At 41.9% G+C, this 18,772-nt stretch overlaps 1 protein-coding gene across 1 annotated transcript; it reads right to left on the bottom strand.

Moving 5' to 3' along the window:
* Positions 1-54: 54 nt before the first annotated feature.
* Positions 55-17,039, bottom strand: gnptab (N-acetylglucosamine-1-phosphate transferase subunits alpha and beta). The gene is made up of 21 exons (XM_026327274.2): positions 16,878-17,039; positions 16,276-16,361; positions 15,712-15,831; positions 15,195-15,245; positions 13,981-14,183; positions 13,535-13,599; positions 13,253-13,387; positions 9,001-9,162; positions 8,663-8,842; positions 7,457-7,627; positions 7,237-7,360; positions 6,937-7,152; positions 5,636-6,675; positions 5,344-5,543; positions 5,035-5,254; positions 4,805-4,918; positions 4,622-4,707; positions 4,434-4,532; positions 4,169-4,336; positions 3,153-3,243; positions 55-1,946 (listed from the first exon to the last, which is right to left on the bottom strand). Exons 1-21 carry the CDS (start codon positions 17,037-17,039, stop codon positions 1,875-1,877), a joined length of 3,765 nt encoding a protein of 1,254 aa, XP_026183059.1. The 3' UTR covers positions 55-1,874.
* Between the last annotated feature and the right edge of the window lie 1,733 nt (positions 17,040-18,772).

Genomic DNA, 18,772 nt, shown 5'->3' with positions numbered 1-18,772 from the left:
GGTTTGTTGGCAGTGATGAAAAAGTACTTGGATCCTTTCTATAACTAATAGTGAAATATCAATGAATGTAAATACGCCAAATAACTATCCTGCATTTAAAATCTTACAAAAGTACAGTTTTTCAGGAAACTACTGCAACTATCAAAAGTACCTTTTCTGCAGAAAACAGTCCTGTGACTGATTTATTGCTATATTACATTATAACTGAGTCTTCAGTGTGTAAATAGTATTTTATCGTTGTAGCTGGTTGAGCTGGAGTTAGTTTGTATTACTGCTAACTACAAAGGTTGTGGAATAAAAAGTACATTAACCTTCAGCATGTGGTAGAACAGAAGTATAAAGTACCAAAAAATGGAAAGTCAAAATACTTCAAAAATGCACTTCCTGTAAGTGTTTAGTTACCTTGGTCACTGTAATGACAGAAACACCAAGGTGACTAAACAAATTCACATTTTTATTTCAGTCAGACGAACCACTGAAACTGATGCCATCTGAGGAAATGCTATTTTCAAATACGTGACTCATTGTGTCGCCTGCTTTTCCTGCTGACAAAATATGTATGACTAAAAGAGCAGCAGCAAAATACTGACAGTATCCAGTAGTAGCTCCATTTTTGCCCTTATAATGAATTCCATTCGGAGGAAAGGATTTTTGAACAGCTGATGAGGATTTTATAAGACTGTTTACATTCTGCAGCATTAAAATCAGGAACATCAGTTACTGGGTTCACTGTCACAATAATACAATCGATATAAGTTACAGAATATACTGACGGGTCTGAATTTCAGACAGTAGCGAGCCTGTTGAGTCCCACAGGGACACACACACAGGTGTCTATGAACTCTGTAATATCACATGTACCTCTGACAATTACATTTGTAGAGTGTTAAGAATGAAAATCATATTATCCTACATCCCATTCATTGTCATCAGAAATCACTAGATAGGGGTGTGACGTGGACTGGCCAATACTTAGAACAAAGCATTTAAAAAAAAAAAAAAAAAAAAAAAAATGTTCAAACAAAAAGGAATGAACAAAAAGGCACTTCAAGTTTTCTTTTTCTTAAATACCACACAGCTATAACAGACAAAACCTAAATTAATGATTCCTATTCATCAATATAAATAATTTACCCCCCATTTCCTTAAAATGAAGCTCAAGGAGTAAAAGATAAACGCAACCCCAATTATCAGTTTATCTGGGGATTATCTTCCCAATTAATACTTTTTCTAAAAAACGTGACAATTTCTTAACAAAAAGTAACATCAACATATTTAGGATGATAAAAAAAAAGAGAAAAGCAGAAAACAAATTAGTATGAGTAAACATTTGGCATTTTTGATTGAATACTCAACTGATTAATCACATTGAAATAGTTGCAGATCACTTTCTAAAGATTAACTGATTCAACTTTAGTATGACAATCTGTGGATTTGATGCACACAAACACCATGAGACCTGACATGCTGCTCAAGTGTTTCACAGTTAAACAGCATATCAATCAGTGTCGTGGAGAGGACAGGACGACAGAAGGGTGGCACAGTGTGAAGGGAATGTTTTGTTTACGGCTTGTATGAGAAGTCTTGGGTGGCCCTCAGTGGAGATAAAAAAGATTCCCTGGCTTCTTCTTTCTGGCTTTAATTCCTTTCCTCGGCCAGCCCCATCCTTCATCTTCTGAAAAATGTTTCATCGCCATCTCACTGCATCTATTTATCCCTCATCGGTGCTGATGCAACACAAGCCCTGAGGACCTTCAGATTCAGTTTCCACCCAGTCCCCAGGTCAGAATCCTCTATTGTCCTCTCTGCTGAGCAGGCGAGGAGGGGTGGAGGGTGAAGTGCAGAAAGGAGAAGAAGAGGGAAGTCTTCTCCTTTCACACCCGCTCAGGGTTGCTGTCCCTGTTCACTCTGCGTCTGGGGAACAGCTTTCGCTTTAGCAGAATCAGCTGCAGGAAACAGCGTAATTAGAAACTGCACGTAACTAAGAAAAGACAAACAAGCCTTGTGTCGTCTGTTTTGCAGGAGGAGGGTGGGGTTTTACACAACCAATAATCCACTGTGGTGGAGAGTTAGAGATGAGATTTTAAAACACCCTCTAAACTGTCTGTTCAATATGAAGCTGCAGGCAGCAACAGGTTAGCTTAGCTTTGAATACAGACTGTCCAGAGGTAACAAAATCAGTCTACCAGCAACAGAAAAGTTGCCAACTAACACATATCTGTTGTTTTTACACAGATGAAGCAAATAAAAGGTGTTCATAAATTCATTCATTTTGCCACCACCAGATAGAGCCAGAGCAGCTATTTCCCAAAATGTATAACTGTTCCTTTCAAGACTTTCAAGTTTCCTTTTGTAACCCAAGAAATCAAATAATCTTAGGAGCAGAGCAGTAAGGTACTTTAAAATCACCTCTCTCTGAAGAGTGAAGGCCCTTTGGATCACTCTCGTCTAAACAGTGTGAAGCTGACTCATATTTCTTAATAACAGGCAGCATCTTCTGCCAAAAGCACATCAAAAGTCTGTGCACAGTGACAGACACAGAGCAGCGAGACTCATTCCTCAGTGGGAACACTGGTCCCATGGGCTGCTGTGGGGAAAATTCTACTAAGGTCGCTGCAACTGTTAACCTTTCTTTAGCTTCGCTGAGGAGAAACTGGAAACCTTTGGATTAGTGAAGTGCTTATCAACAGCTCAATGTCAAACCTGAGTCCAGCAGAATTTGTTACACAATTCCTGGCATTTGTTTTAATCTGCTTTCAGTACCAAATTGGTAGAAACACACTGGGAATTGTCAAAGATGATGATCCTGATTTAAGTCTGGAAACTTCCAGGTAAATAATAAATAATTATTTGGCAACACAGAATGTTAAAGTATTGAAAATACAAGAACATGTGATCCTAGTCAATAAACAGACATGTCTCTTCTTTCACAGAGGGCTGCTGGAGGTCTTTCAGCTCTATAAAGCGAGGGCCTGGCTGAGCTGGTGATACTAACTCGACACATGAGACGGATGCACCTCGCAGTGAAATTTCGGTAGAGACGGCCTCAATCATAGCTCAAGCGTTAATCATGGAAAACAAGAGGTGTCTGAGTGTATGTCCTGTGTTTATCTGTAAATAAACTCTGTGGGGCCTGAGGTGGACACACTAACCTGCTCAGCAAAGAAGGACAGGACGGTGAAGACGACGAGCGTCACCAGGACACAGTGTGTCCAGAACTTCAGCTTGTCCCGATACACCCGCCTGGGGAAAAAACACATTTCACTTTGTTTTAAATTAAACCTCATCATTTGTTACCATGCAAACAGAGGCAGAAATAACATCTATACTACTTAATCTAGTGAAAAACAAGGACAGACAGACTAGCTGTCATCTGATGTGACAAGAAGGAAGCATGCAATATGTAGGGGGCAGAAGGGCAACAGGGTGACAAGGTGGCATCACCCAACACCATCTGCCTGTGATTTTACTGCCTCAGACACAGAAGGAGAGCTGGAAATACAGGGGAGGAGACGAGAGGATCAGCTGCGTGATGATCTAGCAAGGATTTTACAGCTGCCGACTGATCCGAAGCAGCTTGGTTTAATTTTAAAGCCTCCATGAGAGGCTTGAGTTCTCCAGCTCCAATAGTGGAGCAGATCCCTGACAAAAACTCTCTGCAGCCCCTGAGTGACTCTGACTGCTCCAACCTGGCAGCACTCAACTCATGCGGTGACAGCTACAAACTCTAAAGTTGCACTGACAGATAGTAAAAACTGTTTAATCTAGCAGCTCTGTGAGGAAAAAATAAAACCTATATCTTACCTTGATGAGGGCAAGATAGCTTCAAATGTTTGGTAAATAAAGCATGGTGCACTGGAGATGAGTCATGTGACATATATTACATTTGACTGATTGGCTTTCAGACCTGCACTGGTCTGCACCTCGCTGTGTGAGCTAACACAAGCATGTTAACATCCTCACAGTGACAATGCTAACATGCTGATATTTAGCAGGTAGAAACGTGTTTAAAACGTGGAGCAAAGTGATGGACCAGCCGACCAATACTGACACCCCCAGAGCGATGCTGCTACATAGCTAATATTAGCTACAGTCTCCGTAGCAACAAACCTGAAACCCTTTCAATGACCACAACTAATTAAGCATTTCTCTACACTTTATACCCTACCATTCCTGGAGCTCCTCCATATGCAGGAACCTGTTGCGATACTCTCTTGGCAGCTCAAACTGGGATGGCAGCGGGAACATGGACTCATAGAAGTCTCTCAGCACAGCTTTGACTGTGGCAGCGTCCTTATGGCTGTGGTCGATGTTATCATTCAGACAGATGAACTTCCTGTTGGAGTTTGGTGAGAAGACAGATATCAGTACAGTTTCACAGCTGGTGTGGCAAAGATGTAGAGGGATGTATGAAGAAGAAGAGTTCTCCCCACCTTGGATTCTTCCTAATGTCATCTAACTGGCCGACCACATGGGACACATTGGTGCGCACCATCTTGAAAGCTATCTCCTCCTCTCCCATGATCTCAAACCTGTCCAACCAGTGCCATGTTAGCAGTAGGAAAAATAGAACCATACAGGAAGAATATCTTTCAGGCTTTGCCAGACTAATGGTACTTACTTGTACTTGTTCTGGTCTCGAAAGGCTTTGTGGATGCGTTCTGTGATGGGCTTACAGTGGAGAACGAGGCCTTTTGTTACAGGAGGCTGTGGATTAAGAAAATACAGAATCTCAGCCTTACTAGTACCAAAAAACCTCAATTTATAATTTCTATTTTTCTAAGGAATTTAAAGTACACCTCACCATGCTAGGGTCATAGTAGGCCTCCTGAGTGGGGTTCACCAAATGGAGCTGGGTCAAGTTAGTCGGTAGAGTCTTAGAGCAGTTTATCAACATCTGCTCCAGACCTGTCAGGTCCTATGAGATTCAACAGAGAAAAAAAAAAAAGTTCTTGAAATCCTGCAAGAACTCTAGTATTATAATTATCTAGCATGTCTCAAAGCCGTATGTTGGGGAGAGGAGACATATCTGACCTGGAGGCTGAGTGGCAGCTCGTGGATCCTTGTGGCAAGAGTTCGAATCTCACGGTCTGACAGGACACCCGAATGATCGGTGTCGATCTCATCAAACACCTCGGAGACGTTGAGCTGTTGCTGAGCACTCATCAGGAAGTAGAAGTATGAAAAGGCGAACTGCATGTCCTCTGAGTGACGCACACGATGGGCTGATGTTTTGTCAAACTCCTCTGGGAATCTGAAGAAAAGAGCACAGAGCAGCTTCACATGCAGCAGCTTGGGGTTTATATAAAACTCTATTCAAAGACATAAGACAATGTCCCTTACGTGTCCTGGAGCTCCTGCATGATGAGACGGTCAATCATGTGGGGCATGTGTGCAGGGACCTTGCGGGATGTGAAACCAAACTGGCTGTTGAGCAGCTTGTTGACATAACGCAGCGAATCAGCAAAAGTGTCCTGCAACCTTCGCCCCATGGCAGCACCATCAGTCTCATACATCAGCTCTTTCTGCAGACGCTCCTCTTCCTACAGAGTCACCACAGGAAAAGGAAACTATATTTAAGCAGGTTAAAAAGCAGGATTAAAGGTTAAAAGTCCAATTTGCAGGCCCTACTTACTTCAAGTAGGTCCTGAAAGTACTTCCTCCTCTCCCATGGAAGGAAGCCTCTATCTGAGGAGATGAAGTGCTGGAGTTTTCTCCCCACTGGAGCTCCCTCTGGAGCACCGGGTGGCTCCACCTGGCCCTCAGATTTCCGGATTTTGGAAATGCTGTCTAGCAGTTTGGAAGTCATAGGCCTCTCTATAGCAGCATTCAGAGGGTAAGGTTTTGGTGTGCCAAACTCTGTCTTATGCTCGTTAATATGTACAGGGATGAGAGTGACAGGTTTGTCTTGTGAGTTCAGATTTTTGTGAATTGCATTTCCAGCTTTCTCTTCCACAGGCAGTTTTCCTTCAAGCTGCTCTCCCTCTAAGTCTTTATAAGGCTTTCCATGGGCCTTGGCGGCACCCTCATTACCTGGCTGGGAATCAATGACCAGCTGCTTTTGGGACAGTGCCTTGTAAGGTTTTAGGAGTTCAGCCTTAGTGAGGTTATAACCCCTGATAGTAATATCACCAATCAGAAGCTTCTCCTCCAGCATCTGAAGCTCAGTGCGAACAGCAGCTGGTAAAAGTGACACATTCACTGAAGGAACCTCTATGACAACCTGAGGTTCCCCAGGCTTCATCTTCTGGATCTTAGGACCCTGTCTATCTTCAGGAATATCTGAGAAAGGGAACACTGGCTCAAGAGTCGGGGTTGGCTTTGGCTCTTTACCTGTGTCTTTGCTCACAGACTGTGACACGTTAGTCTGAGGAATCTCACGAGTGTCGACAGCTATGGTTAAGCTCATTGTAAATTCTGTGTCATCTTCTCTCTGGAAAGTGAGGTTGTACTGGACCTGGGTGGCGTTGTGGCCAGGATAAAGCAGCAGATGAATGGTTTTCCACTTGTTGGCAACGGAGGTGTGGCGAACCACCTGGCTGTCACTGACCTGTGCCTCAGAGACTCTGCGAGCCAGTCCGGCAAAGCTGAAATATGGTTTGACCTCCCCCACTGGGAGAGTGTAAAGGCTCTGGTTCTTCAGCAAGGTCACACGGTGCAGCTCACCAAAGTGCTCTACAACAGAAATTAATATATGGCTAAGAATAAAGCTGGTGAGTTCCTAGATTTATGTTATTAACCATAAATCTAAAGAGAACACGTCTTTACATTCAATGTAGGTTTTGGTCTTTTTATAAAACTGCATGAGAATTAAAAAAATGAGGAATGTCAGACTTATATTTAACCTGACACTGACCACTGGCAGTTTCTGTTATTGTTATAAAAGAGCTTTGGCTAAGAGGAATAGTTACGTGTATGTATTTATTTTAAACTCACCTTGGCCACAGTCGCCCACGTCAAAGCCACAGGAAAGTACATTGCAGGCTTGGTCACAGAACTTGTCAGCTAACCAGGAGTTGGCACAGCCTTGATTACAATACGACATCCCGCCCATACCTCCCACACCACCTGCAAACTGCCACACCGGTCCATTAGCTCCACCAGCTCCACCACCACCGACCCCTGCAATAAACCGACTGTTCCCAGCTGCACCTGCAGAGAGAGGGAATAATATATTTGACAGGAATGACAAAAGTGAGCTCATTTATAGAGAAGACATGGCAGTGGTGTCTTTACCCAGGCAGTCTCCTCCATCCCAGTCACAAGCAGAGTTGTTGCAAGCTTTGTCACAGTAGCCATCTTTGATCCAGGATCCTGGGCAGCCCTCAGCACAGTTGGGAACAGGCCAGGTGAGGTACACCTGTGGAGAAGTGAGGTAAGAAAGGACTGAAGGATGAGTTGAGCTCATTATCTTGTGCATTGGACAATTTTACATGTCTTGGCTGAGCTTTCCCACCTTCTGTCCTTTAGAGTGGCTGTAGAAGTCGTCTGGCCAGACATCTTTGCCAAACATCACGTCATCATTGAGGTAAATAAACTTTTGGGAGAGCCCTGGGATGCGGTGGATGTGGGTCTCTATTGCAGGGGAGCTGAAGGTGGGGAGGTGACTGTAGTTCAGGAAAATATCCTGCAAGTTAAGGAAAACATTTTATATAGAGTTAAATAATGTTTTAAAGATATAATTTCCAAACCATACAGGGCTTAAGAATAAAAACATTTCAAACAGAAGATCCTCCACAAGCTTGGGAAAAGATGTATTTTAAAAAGGAAACAATATGCTCTAACAAGTGGGTGCAGTATGGCGTAAAACAAATGAAAATCCAGCCACTCAAGTAGATGATTAAAAATAAAAGGCCTTTAATAAATACGTGCTAATGCAATAAAAAATAAACAAACCTATATCAGCAACATCCATCCATCCATCCATCCATCCATTTTCTATACCCGCTTTTCCTGGCTCAGGGTATATCAGCAACATGAAATTCCTAAATGTTCCAAACTCATACATTTGAAGTAGTTTATGAAAGTACTTAATACTCGATTAACAATACTTAGAATAATATAGCATGAATATACTGTATCGGCTAGAAGAAAGGGGAGGTGTGAAGTTCTTCATTAGGGTCTGGCTAACTTGTGGCTTTGAGGCTGTAAGTTGAGCATGCCTCATGCTGCTGTAGGCATCTGACTCTATCACCACCTCTGATGTCCAAAGCTATGGCTTCCATGCCTGTATTTGCCAAAGTGGAGTCACTGCTGTGCTGGGCTGCTAGATGATGCCTGGCCATAGGATGAGCTGGATTCCCTCTATAAATAGCACAGCAGCGTTCTGTTACCCTATCCCTCATTCTACTTTTAGTCTAGTCTATATAGTAACAGCCGCAGAGGCATTCAAGTCTATAGACAACATGGGTGGAGTTACAGTTCACCAAACTTATAAGTGCTATGACTGTCTTGTGAAGAACATACTTGAAAAGTTATTTTTACCACATTGTTGCCATTGTTAGCCTTGTCTTTTTTGGGCTTTCATGTTGTGTCACATTATGACATGTGGGCCTACACGTTATATGTGTAGGATTTTGTTCCTAGAGGTTAAAGCATTTAATGCTGACCCTACTAAAGAGGAGAGAAAGCATTATGGGAGAAGCTAAAGGTTAATTTTTACCTGATGTGTGACAACAGTGACTCTGGGGTTATCCAGGTTGAGCCAGGAGGGAATCTGACCATTAGTGACGATGAAGATGTGTCGCACCCAGGGAGCATGTCTCTCCACTGAGCGCAGTGAGTAGCGGAGCTCCTCGTTGTCCTCAAACCTGCTGGCTGAAACATCTTCATCCTGCTTGGACTGGTGAGGAAAAACAGAAATTCTAGGAGTATGATACATCTGGATAGATGACAACAGTTAAATGTGTTTCAGCTCTACTGACACATCTTGGCTGTTTAAAAAATAAAAGCTCTATAAGTGGCCTTCATTACTTTTGGAAAGGGAAAGGCCAGTCATACCTGTGAGATGGCGGTCAAATCCCAGAACAAATAGCCAGGGCTGATGGTTAACTCATTTCCATCCAGCGTCAGGTTCTTTTTAGCCTGCTGCGTGAGATCAGTGAAATCCTGTGGGGTTTTCAGGTGGAGCAGGGCGATGCTGGCCTCTGAGTACAACTCAAACTGACAGACAAATAGAATAAGTATTCATTTCATCAGTATTATCAAAATGGATGTTAGCAGGGGTCAAAAATTGTCCTGACCTTTATTCACTAACATGCTCAGGCAAACGAATATTTTACAGAGTGCCACTTGTTCAACATTTTTTCCAAGCTCTAAAGGTAAAATATGTGGAGTCCCCCTGTGGGAAACTCCTGAAGACAAATGTCTCAGAGCTGAAGTCGCAGGCCTAGCTACAGTGTCAGCAGAGTAGCAGAGACCTTCCAGCCATCACAGAAGGACTTCTGAAAGGTTGAGATGACCGAGTAGGCATGAAAATGATAGGAATGAAAGTAGTGTGAGTTCTAACTACATAGGCCCTGAGCTATAAAAGTCAAATCAAATCAGCTATGATGCTTGTTTGGAGGCATGTGGTGGTCAGCCTCGAATGTGTGAGTATGTTTAAAGAGGTGAGAGTTCGGAAAATTCTGTGATGTCATCTGTGATGGCTCTCTGTGTATGTGAGCCATGGTAGGATTGTTTCGTGTGTGTGTGTGTGTGTGTGTGTGTGATTATGTGATGCATGTGAGGGACCCGTCTGACTTTGCTCATTTCAAACCATCTGTCCAGCCTCTCATCTCTCTAAGCTTCCTGGGACAGGACCCACTCCTCCTCCCTCTATCATCCAGCACTGAACCCAAACCTCTCACATGAACCCATGCTTTGCCTTGACTCTGCTCCTGGTTACAATTAAAACTCAAATCATTTTACCGCTTCCAAAACTTGCTGAATAATTGCCTTGAAACAGTATTTGTCATGATTCTTCTCAAATATAAACTAAATAAGTTTTGGGGTTAAGAACTATTGATGGAATCAAATCAAGCTGTTACCAGGGCTCAGATCAGGCCTGCAAGACAATCACACATAAGGACATTAAATGTGTTTAAGAGCATGTTGTGAGGTCCAGCCCACGAATTAACGTTGTGAAATCTAAGAAAAACCTGCAAGACTCACAAGAGACTTTTAAAAGGAGAATGAACACTTACTCTTACAAATGAAAAGCTGAATTCATAAGCAACAAAAAAACAGCCTGACTCAGGTCAGTACTATCAGGGCTTTGCTGCTATAAGTCTATTCATTCTGGTACGACCAGTAGTTTGTTGGTAGCTAACGCTGTAAAATTATCATTAGTGTGTCAGTTCACTGACTTTATGACTTTTCCACTTGTGCCACAGTAGTTTTATTTGATTAAGAATCATCTCATTATTTTCACTTGTGACAACACTTCTGAAAAATCGGCACAGGGTTTAACATTTACCAAACCACACAACAGCAAGTCTGACCTTCAAATTGACAGTTAAGCGCTTTTAATCCGACAGCTTCCAATTTCATTTGAAGGAGAAAGTTCTCCAGAAGAACAGCAATAGAAACCTCTAGGTGTCAGGGAGACAAGAAAGACGAGCTGCTCAGGTTTGTGGTGTACATACTGGAGGTGAAATTTAATGTTGAAACAGAAAAACACTGGAGGGTCAATCAGATAACTTTCAAATCCTCCAGGCAGCAGCTCCAGTTATTCCTCACCAGAGTATAAACATATCCCAGGTTACACATTATAAACTTCAGCTTGTCACTACAGAGGCATCAGAAGATGTAATTAGTGGTGAAATGATCAACACTGTGTAAACCTATTAACCCAGTGCTGAGTGATCTTTCTGAGCAGGTGGATTGAGGTGTGGTTGGCGGGTGGCACAGAGGGTGACGTCACCCTGCGTCACCCGCTGAGCAGACAGGTCAGACCATCCAGTACAACAATCTGAGGTGACAACTTGAAAACAACAATAAGACAAAGCAGGAAAACCTACTCTGATGCAGGTTTGAAGGTAATCATTCGTGACAAGATTATTTACCTTTAATGAAAAACAAAATGTATTAATCCTAAACTGGAAGGAGAACAAACTATGATCTTGTGGAACAAAAATAAAGTTGGCGCATTCTTTAACACACGGTATCCTTTTTAGCACAGATTCATGATCATGTGAATCTGCAGATGAAACACTGCATGGAAGCTTAACCACAAAAATACACACTACTACAAACACATCAGCAGGCTTGTAAACAAACACCGGGGGTAGGACTGAACCAGCGACAGCATGGGCAGATGATCGGGGTTGTGGAGCAGCTTTCATCACCATGGCACTCAGTCTAACACCAGCTATAAATACCAGCTGTTTCTCCCTGCTGGACCTCTCCCCCCACACTATGTGGAACATCCCTTTTCACAGAAAGGACCCGGCGACACCAGGAAACACCTTGAAATCCAAACTGTGCATTGTGTGGTGGCCTGTGTCACTATAATTGCTCTAGTCCTAACAGCCAAATACTCAGACACACAAACACTTTCCATCCACTTTCCTGGACTTGTGTCTTCGCATGTCCCAGTATCATGTCCACTCCCACTATTTTAGTCCTGCAACACCCTCTCCAGCATGTCCCACTTTCCACTTTCAAAGCTGGTCTCCAAACAGGTAAAGTCAGGTACAAACAAACGTGTGAGATGGTATGAGCTAAGAAAGCAGGGGAAGGTCAGTAAAACCCTGGTGACCTTTCAGCGTGCTGGCTGGCACCACGCCGCTCCTAACAGTTGTTCTTATGTTAACCCTCACACCGCCAGCTAATGTTACAGCCCGAATACTGCTGGCTGTTATCACATGACCCAACACACTACACCGCGGCAAACCTGGAGACAAATGCAGGGAATGATGGGACAACTGGATTTGATGATGATATGTGGGTTAAACACCGGCAAACTACCCATCATCACATATGAAGTTGCAGTGATTTACTCCCATGAGGTTCTGACAAGCTGATGTACTACTGTGGCACAGTATTACACACAGTATTACTACCTATTAAAATAATCAAATACAGGCAATGCAGGGAAATTGGATTCTGGTATAGGAATGAAAAGCATCTTTACTTATTGTTCCCAATTGGATCACATTTGTAGATGTTTTTTCTTTACAACAGACATTTTGAGAAAAAAAGAAGAAAAAAACAGCTGGAACTAGTAACACTAAGGGTGGCCTGGAGTCCATTACAATGTAGTTTTATGCCAATTATGTATTTATGCAGATCTGCAGTCCAACTCCAATCACTGTATTTACATTTATATAATATTTATATAATTGAATATTAGATTCTATTGCAAGTACACGGACTGTAAATTTCTTAAAGATTAAGAAGATTGTATAATGTCATTGTATGCCACCTTTGTTATACAAGCAGAATATACAAAGGCAGTTACAAAAGATGTTATCTAATTTGTCAGCCATTACTTCTGCCATGTGACTATATGATCAGAAGACAAAGAGTTGATTCCTGCTCATCCCACATGTCTGCTGGTGTGACAGGGTCACTGCAGCTGCAGCGCTTTGTTTTCTTTGATTATATCAGAGTAAGCCACGCTCGTTAGTGGCATTCCTCCCTCTGAAAATATACAGTAGACTTCTGATTAGAGAAAATTATTAAATACACAAGCCGCCTGCTGCCGAGCTAAACTGAGGCCCCTTTATCCACATCACAACGTAACTGTTTAAAATAGAAAAAGATTTAGCAGGACAGTGTAACCTCCTTTCCAATAAGGATGTGACATTTAGATTAGACCTTTCTTAGATGCTATGATGTATAAAAAGATCAAAACTTTAATTTGGGCACAAACAAATATATGGTATGTGTCTGTTCTAATAGTGATGTAGAACATCCTTCAGCACTGAGAATGGACGCTCTGTGAGCGACATCTGGTGGCAAGGCAGTGTCACTGTGATGACAAATTTTGGGGGGAAATAATGCCTTTTTTCTGTGTCAATTAAACAATAACATTAATAATAATGTTTACTGTACACTGATCACTTGAAACTGATTTAAAATATCTGTTTCAGGTCCCTGGTATGAGCTTTTTGTGGTATTTTCATACCTACACACATTTCTATCGACACATCAACACGTTTCTCCATGATCACACCAAAAACCATTTCAACTATGAATCACGTTTTGAATAAGATGCTTCTTGCAAACAAAGAGTTTGCAAAGATAAATCATAAAGCGACAGTTTTACCTGCTTGATCTTGTTGGTTACGGCAGAGGGCAGTTTCGCTCTCAGTTGCTCTGTTTCCTTGAAGGATGGCGGGAAGCCACTCAGATAGGCCAGAGACTGCATGCGAATTAGACCTGGAGCCTCTTTATCTGTTGTCTGCAAAACACACAGACACATTTGGCAACTGAATCACCTTTTGACAATTATCTTCATTCTCTGACCATAAGAGTAAGGAGGGTCTGTTGATGATGAAAGCAGACAGCCTTGCATATAGCTCGACATCTACAGTTAAAATAAACTCACCAGGTAACATCTGGACACAGAGAATTTCTGCTCTTCTCGAGATGTGTCTGTAAAGGCTTTATCAGCTGCAAGAATCAGCAACAGGTAGAAACAGTTTAAAGCACAGAACATGAGTGGAGGTTATGAAACAAGGTGACTGGAAACTTTTTGAGTAACCTACAGGAATGAGCAACACTAGTAGAAACAAGGTGTTGCAACAGACCTGCTCCGTATGATTAGCAGTACTCAAAATTTGATATAGAGGTGCTAATGCTGCTGAAAATAATCAACGGCCACAAATTTTCTGCCACATTTCTCACACTCATTTTCTGGTTATTCATGAATCATACTTCAAACGTTTTTGGCATTGTTAATAATTTGTCAGTGATGATGGCCTTTCCTGGCTATATTCCCTTCCTTTATTTTATAAACCGTCTGAAGTGTTTCTTTCATTTGTGTGTTTCTACCGTCAGCCTGCGAATGGAAGATGACCACAGAGACGGTGGTGGATGGGTTTAAGGGTTTGTTCATCAGCAGCAGCTCTTTGGCAGTGGCAAAGGAGGGAGAGAGTGACGGGAGCTCTTTGAGCGTAACGTTGGCTGGCAGAAAGGGGTCCAGGACCAGCATGGGCGCTATGATGCAGTGGGACAGCAGGCATTCTGGCTTAACGCTGAAAATAAATGGACAGGAAAAGAGAAAAGATGTATTTCAATTAACATATGGGCTTCTTGTGCACTTACCTCAGTGACAACTGCCTTTAATGTGTTTTGCACTAACAAGCATGTCTGTTAGTGCAACTTAGTCAAGTTCACACATTCAGCAAACAGCTTCTTTGTGTCTGCGGTTAAACTTATACATGTATTCTTCACAGAGGAGGACGAATGAGGTGAGAGAGGGGCCTGTTTAGCAAACCAGCACAGGAAATATCTACCCCAAAGTCAAACCCTTCACTGTGATTCAGAAAGCTGTGTGAGCTTTTTAGAGTTCATCACTGAAGGCACGTCAAATGACTCTCTCCAAAAACACATTTATTTCACAAGAGATGGCAGAAAATGCTTTTAAAATTAGATTTACTTTTATCACCACATTCAGCTGCTTTTCAGAAAACATGCTGCACACAAATGCATTTATAACAACTCTAAACAGTCGCTTATTGTTACATCTGGACCTCTTTTAGTTCACACCTTTTGGTACTGAAGCCCACCTCAACTTCCTGTTTCCACACCGTGCTGTTCCATTGCGACTTTAGATGTCATTTCTCTGGGTTTCAAAATGTGTACAAGTCTGAGAACAACCTCAAAAAACCAGTGGTGTCAAACTGGACCGCACTAGAGTTGTTTTTCTAGTGTCTTTCCCTGTCCTTTTTGTAATATATATATATTCTTATATTAAATTGCATTATTCTGACAGATGTTATTTAGGAGCCTCAGTTGTATAAACTGGGTGGATGAAGCAATAAAAAAAACTCTCAATATAACACAAAACCGTTCTCCAGCAGCACAAACAGTCTCCAGTAGCTCTGAATATTTCCATATTATTTCCATGAAGAAACGCTTTATAAGGAACGTGGCCTAGTTTTATCTGGGTGTACCTAAATAACTGGCTTCTGAGTGTAAACATATCAAAACAGCAACACAAAATTCTCTGTACCATGATATAAGGTTGTGGCCTTCACACCCACCTGTCCTTTGGCACTTCAGTTGTCTCATTTTGGTTTTTTCCCAGGCGTTCCCTACAGTATGAGAGACAAACCAGTTAACCAACATTATTTTTCTCACATACTACCTAAAATAACAACACTATAATAAACAATATACAAAAGGAAAATAAACATAATAAGTGCCTCATTTTAATACATTATTTTCACGCTAATGTCTGAGAGAGGAAGAAAAGTCCAGAGACTACTGAAACATAGGAACTTCCTCCTCAGTTATTCCAACCTTTGACCTGTGATTCCCTTTTCCTTTAGGGCAACATCTGAACAAGCCAGTCAGTGAAAATGGTAAGTGTGAATGATAATGCTTAGTTTATTCAGGTGCAAAATCACTCAGGTTTGTTTACTCTTGGCCATGTACTGCAGGACAGTATGTTATCCAGCAAAATGAAGGTTAAAATTTATGGCAGTTAGTTACAGCCCACATTAAATCTACACTGTCACTGAAGCATGACATAAGCGCAGAGAGTGGAGCTGCAGCTACCTCAGAGCTCTTTGTTCCTCCTCCAGTTGCTCTTTGACCACCTTCAGTTCCTTCAGCAGAGCCGTGTCTGTGCCGTTCACCCATGTGTACACCACGTCAATTGGCATGGGCAGACAGAGCCTGCAAAGACAAACACTCATAAGGCTCAGCGCTCAAACTGCAGAACTGTGACCTCATTCCCTACATGTCACACACTCACACACTTTCCTCTGGCAAGTCTGAATTAGCTGTTATTCATGCATGGCTACACCTCATCTATCTCTCTCAGATTTCCCCATAAAGGGAAGGATACATGCAGGCTTGGCTGGGCTAAAGCTTTCTGCCTACAGTGAACTAACATTTGCACACTTTCCACATTCATAACTGTAAATTCGACACGATTTTTTTTTCTTCTTGAACCTCATCCAATTATAGTTGTCACTTGTGACTCTAACAACAGTGATAAAAATAGTCAGCTATGCACAGTACTAAACTTGTATAAATGAGGGAGTGACACAATGATTCATTTCTTGTAGCTGGCTCCTTAAAGCTCCTTTAGGACTGAAAATGTTCAATTTTTCTCACCTGCTTTGGAAAGATTTTCCACCCACATTGTCTCTGTAGGAGTCAAACAGCACATGATACTGGTCCCGACTCCACTCCACCACCACCTGTACGGAGAGAACACATTTCATGACACACTCCTTTGGGGCTTGTAATTCTCATTTGTGCTGGACCCACACAGACACACACATAATGCACAATATAATTTTCTGATCCTTTTGGGATACTGCTTTTAAATTTGAGCCAGTATGTTAAATGTGTACTAATTACTGAGCATATATAAAGGTTTGGGGTTATAGTTACAAATATTGCGCAATATAAATTGCTTTAACTTAGAATTAGAGGGCTGTGAGGTAGACATATGTTTTCTTGAAATTTTTGTGCAACTTTTTGTGTTATTATCAGGCCGAATTGTCATGAGCATCCTAAAAATTGGTGTGATGTTTGAATCAAAGGCATATAAGATACCACGGAGTAACTGGCAGGAAAATCTCTTTAAATAGCCGATTGTTTGAGTGAAATCTGGTGAGTTAATAGCTGGCTGCAACACAACGAGGCTCAGCCCGAGTCACTCGTCCTCTGCGGAGAACAGCTAACCACGTTAGCTAAAATGAAACACTCACCTCTCCGAACTGAAAGGCAGAAACTATCATGAGGACGATCCCCCCGAAGCAGAGGTAGAGCCCGTATCGGTGGGACAGACAGGTGTAGGTCTGCCTCTGTACCAGCTTCAGCACCGAGTTGACGACTACCATGGTTCTCCTGGGCGAAGCATAGCGCTGCATTCATTCACAATAACGCAGGTAAACGCGCTAAACGAAGAAAGTAAACATTAGAGCCGAAGCGAATGGGTCAGCTGACCAGCGAGAAGGTTGTATGACACATGACAAACAACCACACTGTTCACGCTTCCTCTGCGCCCGCGGTGCTGCGGTCGACCCGAGGCTCGTTGTCGCCCCCTGCCGGTAGGGAGCTTGGACCGTGATGCCTTCACGGGCTCCAGGAACTGATAGAACCGTACTAATAATTTTTCTAATTGTTTTGTGTCTTTGTAGAATTTTTCACCGAGTATCTCTTCGTGGCCAATTTGGCAAATCTTTGTAGTAATGGCTGCCTGTTTGTAGTTGTTTTAAATGTTTGTGAGGATTTTGCATCTCTTTAACACCCCCTTCATCTATTTGTTGTGTTTTTTTCTGTCTTTTTCAAGTAACTGGATTGACTTAACAGTCAACAGTTAACAGTAACAGTCACTTTAAACTAAGGTGAACAGCTGAACTCGTAAGTCATCAAGCCACACATGCTGCTGGCTTTTTCAATAAAAAGGGTTTGATGAATCTGAAGTGTCCTTTTTGAAAACTTTGAGGCTGATAATTGAGGTCAACATTTTTCACCCCTGCTGAGATCCTCCCTCTCTGACAGTTTTCCAGAACTTCTGTTGGACAAAGTGCTTGTCCATGGTCTAAGAGAGGAGGAAAAAACCTTTTCAACCACATTTCTTAAGGTTGGAGCCAAGTCGGGCACTGGTGAGCTCCAAATACTTGTGTCCACAGTTGAACCTGCACTGGCTCCACTGGGCCTCTGTATCCTAGGCTTCACCCTGGAATAAAAGAAATATCTCTGTAAAGATGTGAACTCAAAGACTTCGCCAGATGTTCCAGGTTCTTCCTCTTTGTCTTCCTCGTTGTTTCGCACAGAAATCCAATAAGATTCAAGTTTTGAACCACAAAACCTTACTTAAGTAACCATGTGTTTACACAATCCCAGATTTTCACAAATCAATGTAGGTGAAGACACTGTAAATCAAAGGCATTATTCCCATATAACATTACCTTTTTTGCCTTTTTGTGGTTGTACTGCAATGCATTTCAGATAATGTTGCACTTTTTACTCCATGATTTCTTTTATAGTTATAGATATTTCAAAAATTTAGATTTTACAAAAAGTGAATATGATCACCTCATAGCTTAGAACTCCAGATACAGCCTTACTCCTCTGCACAATGCTGCTCACGATCCATGCATCTAAAATTAAAAAAATTAAAAATTCCATAATGTTCAATGCCAATCTTCAGTAGTGGAATCCAAGTACATTTATTCAGTGTACTTAATGTATACTTTGAGTATTTTATGGTATTTCATGCTTCTCATTTTGAGGGAAATTTGGCAGCTTTACCAGTGACATTGCAGATTCTTACATTATCTGCTGTTCTACGCATTAAGGCACCAGGCAGTACATAAAGTAATTAGCCCAATATACATGTACCTGTAACATTAGTACTTTTGATAGTAATTCTGCAGTCTGAGTATATTTTGAAGCCTAGTCTTTGTACTTAAGTAGCATTTTGAATGCAGGACTTATTACTGTAATGATCTTGTGTGTGTGTGTGCACACTCACTTGGCAATAAAGCTCATTCTGATTCTGATCTCTTTAACTTGTACCTTATTAGGTACTTGGTAGAGGCTGATATACTTCCTCTGCTGTTGGTCCTTACTGGCACTGACCTCAGTTCCCAGACAG

This window comes from Mastacembelus armatus, chromosome 23 (genome assembly GCF_900324485.2).
Source record: "Mastacembelus armatus chromosome 23, fMasArm1.2, whole genome shotgun sequence".
NCBI lineage: Eukaryota > Metazoa > Chordata > Actinopteri > Synbranchiformes > Mastacembelidae > Mastacembelus > Mastacembelus armatus.
This window is presented reverse-complemented; position numbering and strand designations above follow the sequence as displayed.

What these genes read in the sequence shown, in the direction of transcription:
- gnptab (XM_026327274.2), bottom strand. Translation starts at nt 17,039, where the DNA reads ATGCAGCGCTATGCTTCGCCCAGGAGAACCATGGTAGTCGTCAACTCG. An exon ending in ACTGAAGTGCCAAAGGACAG is followed by an intron (nt 14,184 to 15,194) that starts GTGGGTGTGAAG and finishes ATTTATTTTCAG; the next exon opens with CGTTAAGCCAGAATGCCTGC. An exon ending in ACTTTCAGGACCTACTTGAA is followed by an intron (nt 5,544 to 5,635) that starts GTAAGTAGGGCC and finishes GTGACTCTGTAG; the next exon opens with GAAGAGGAGCGTCTGCAGAA.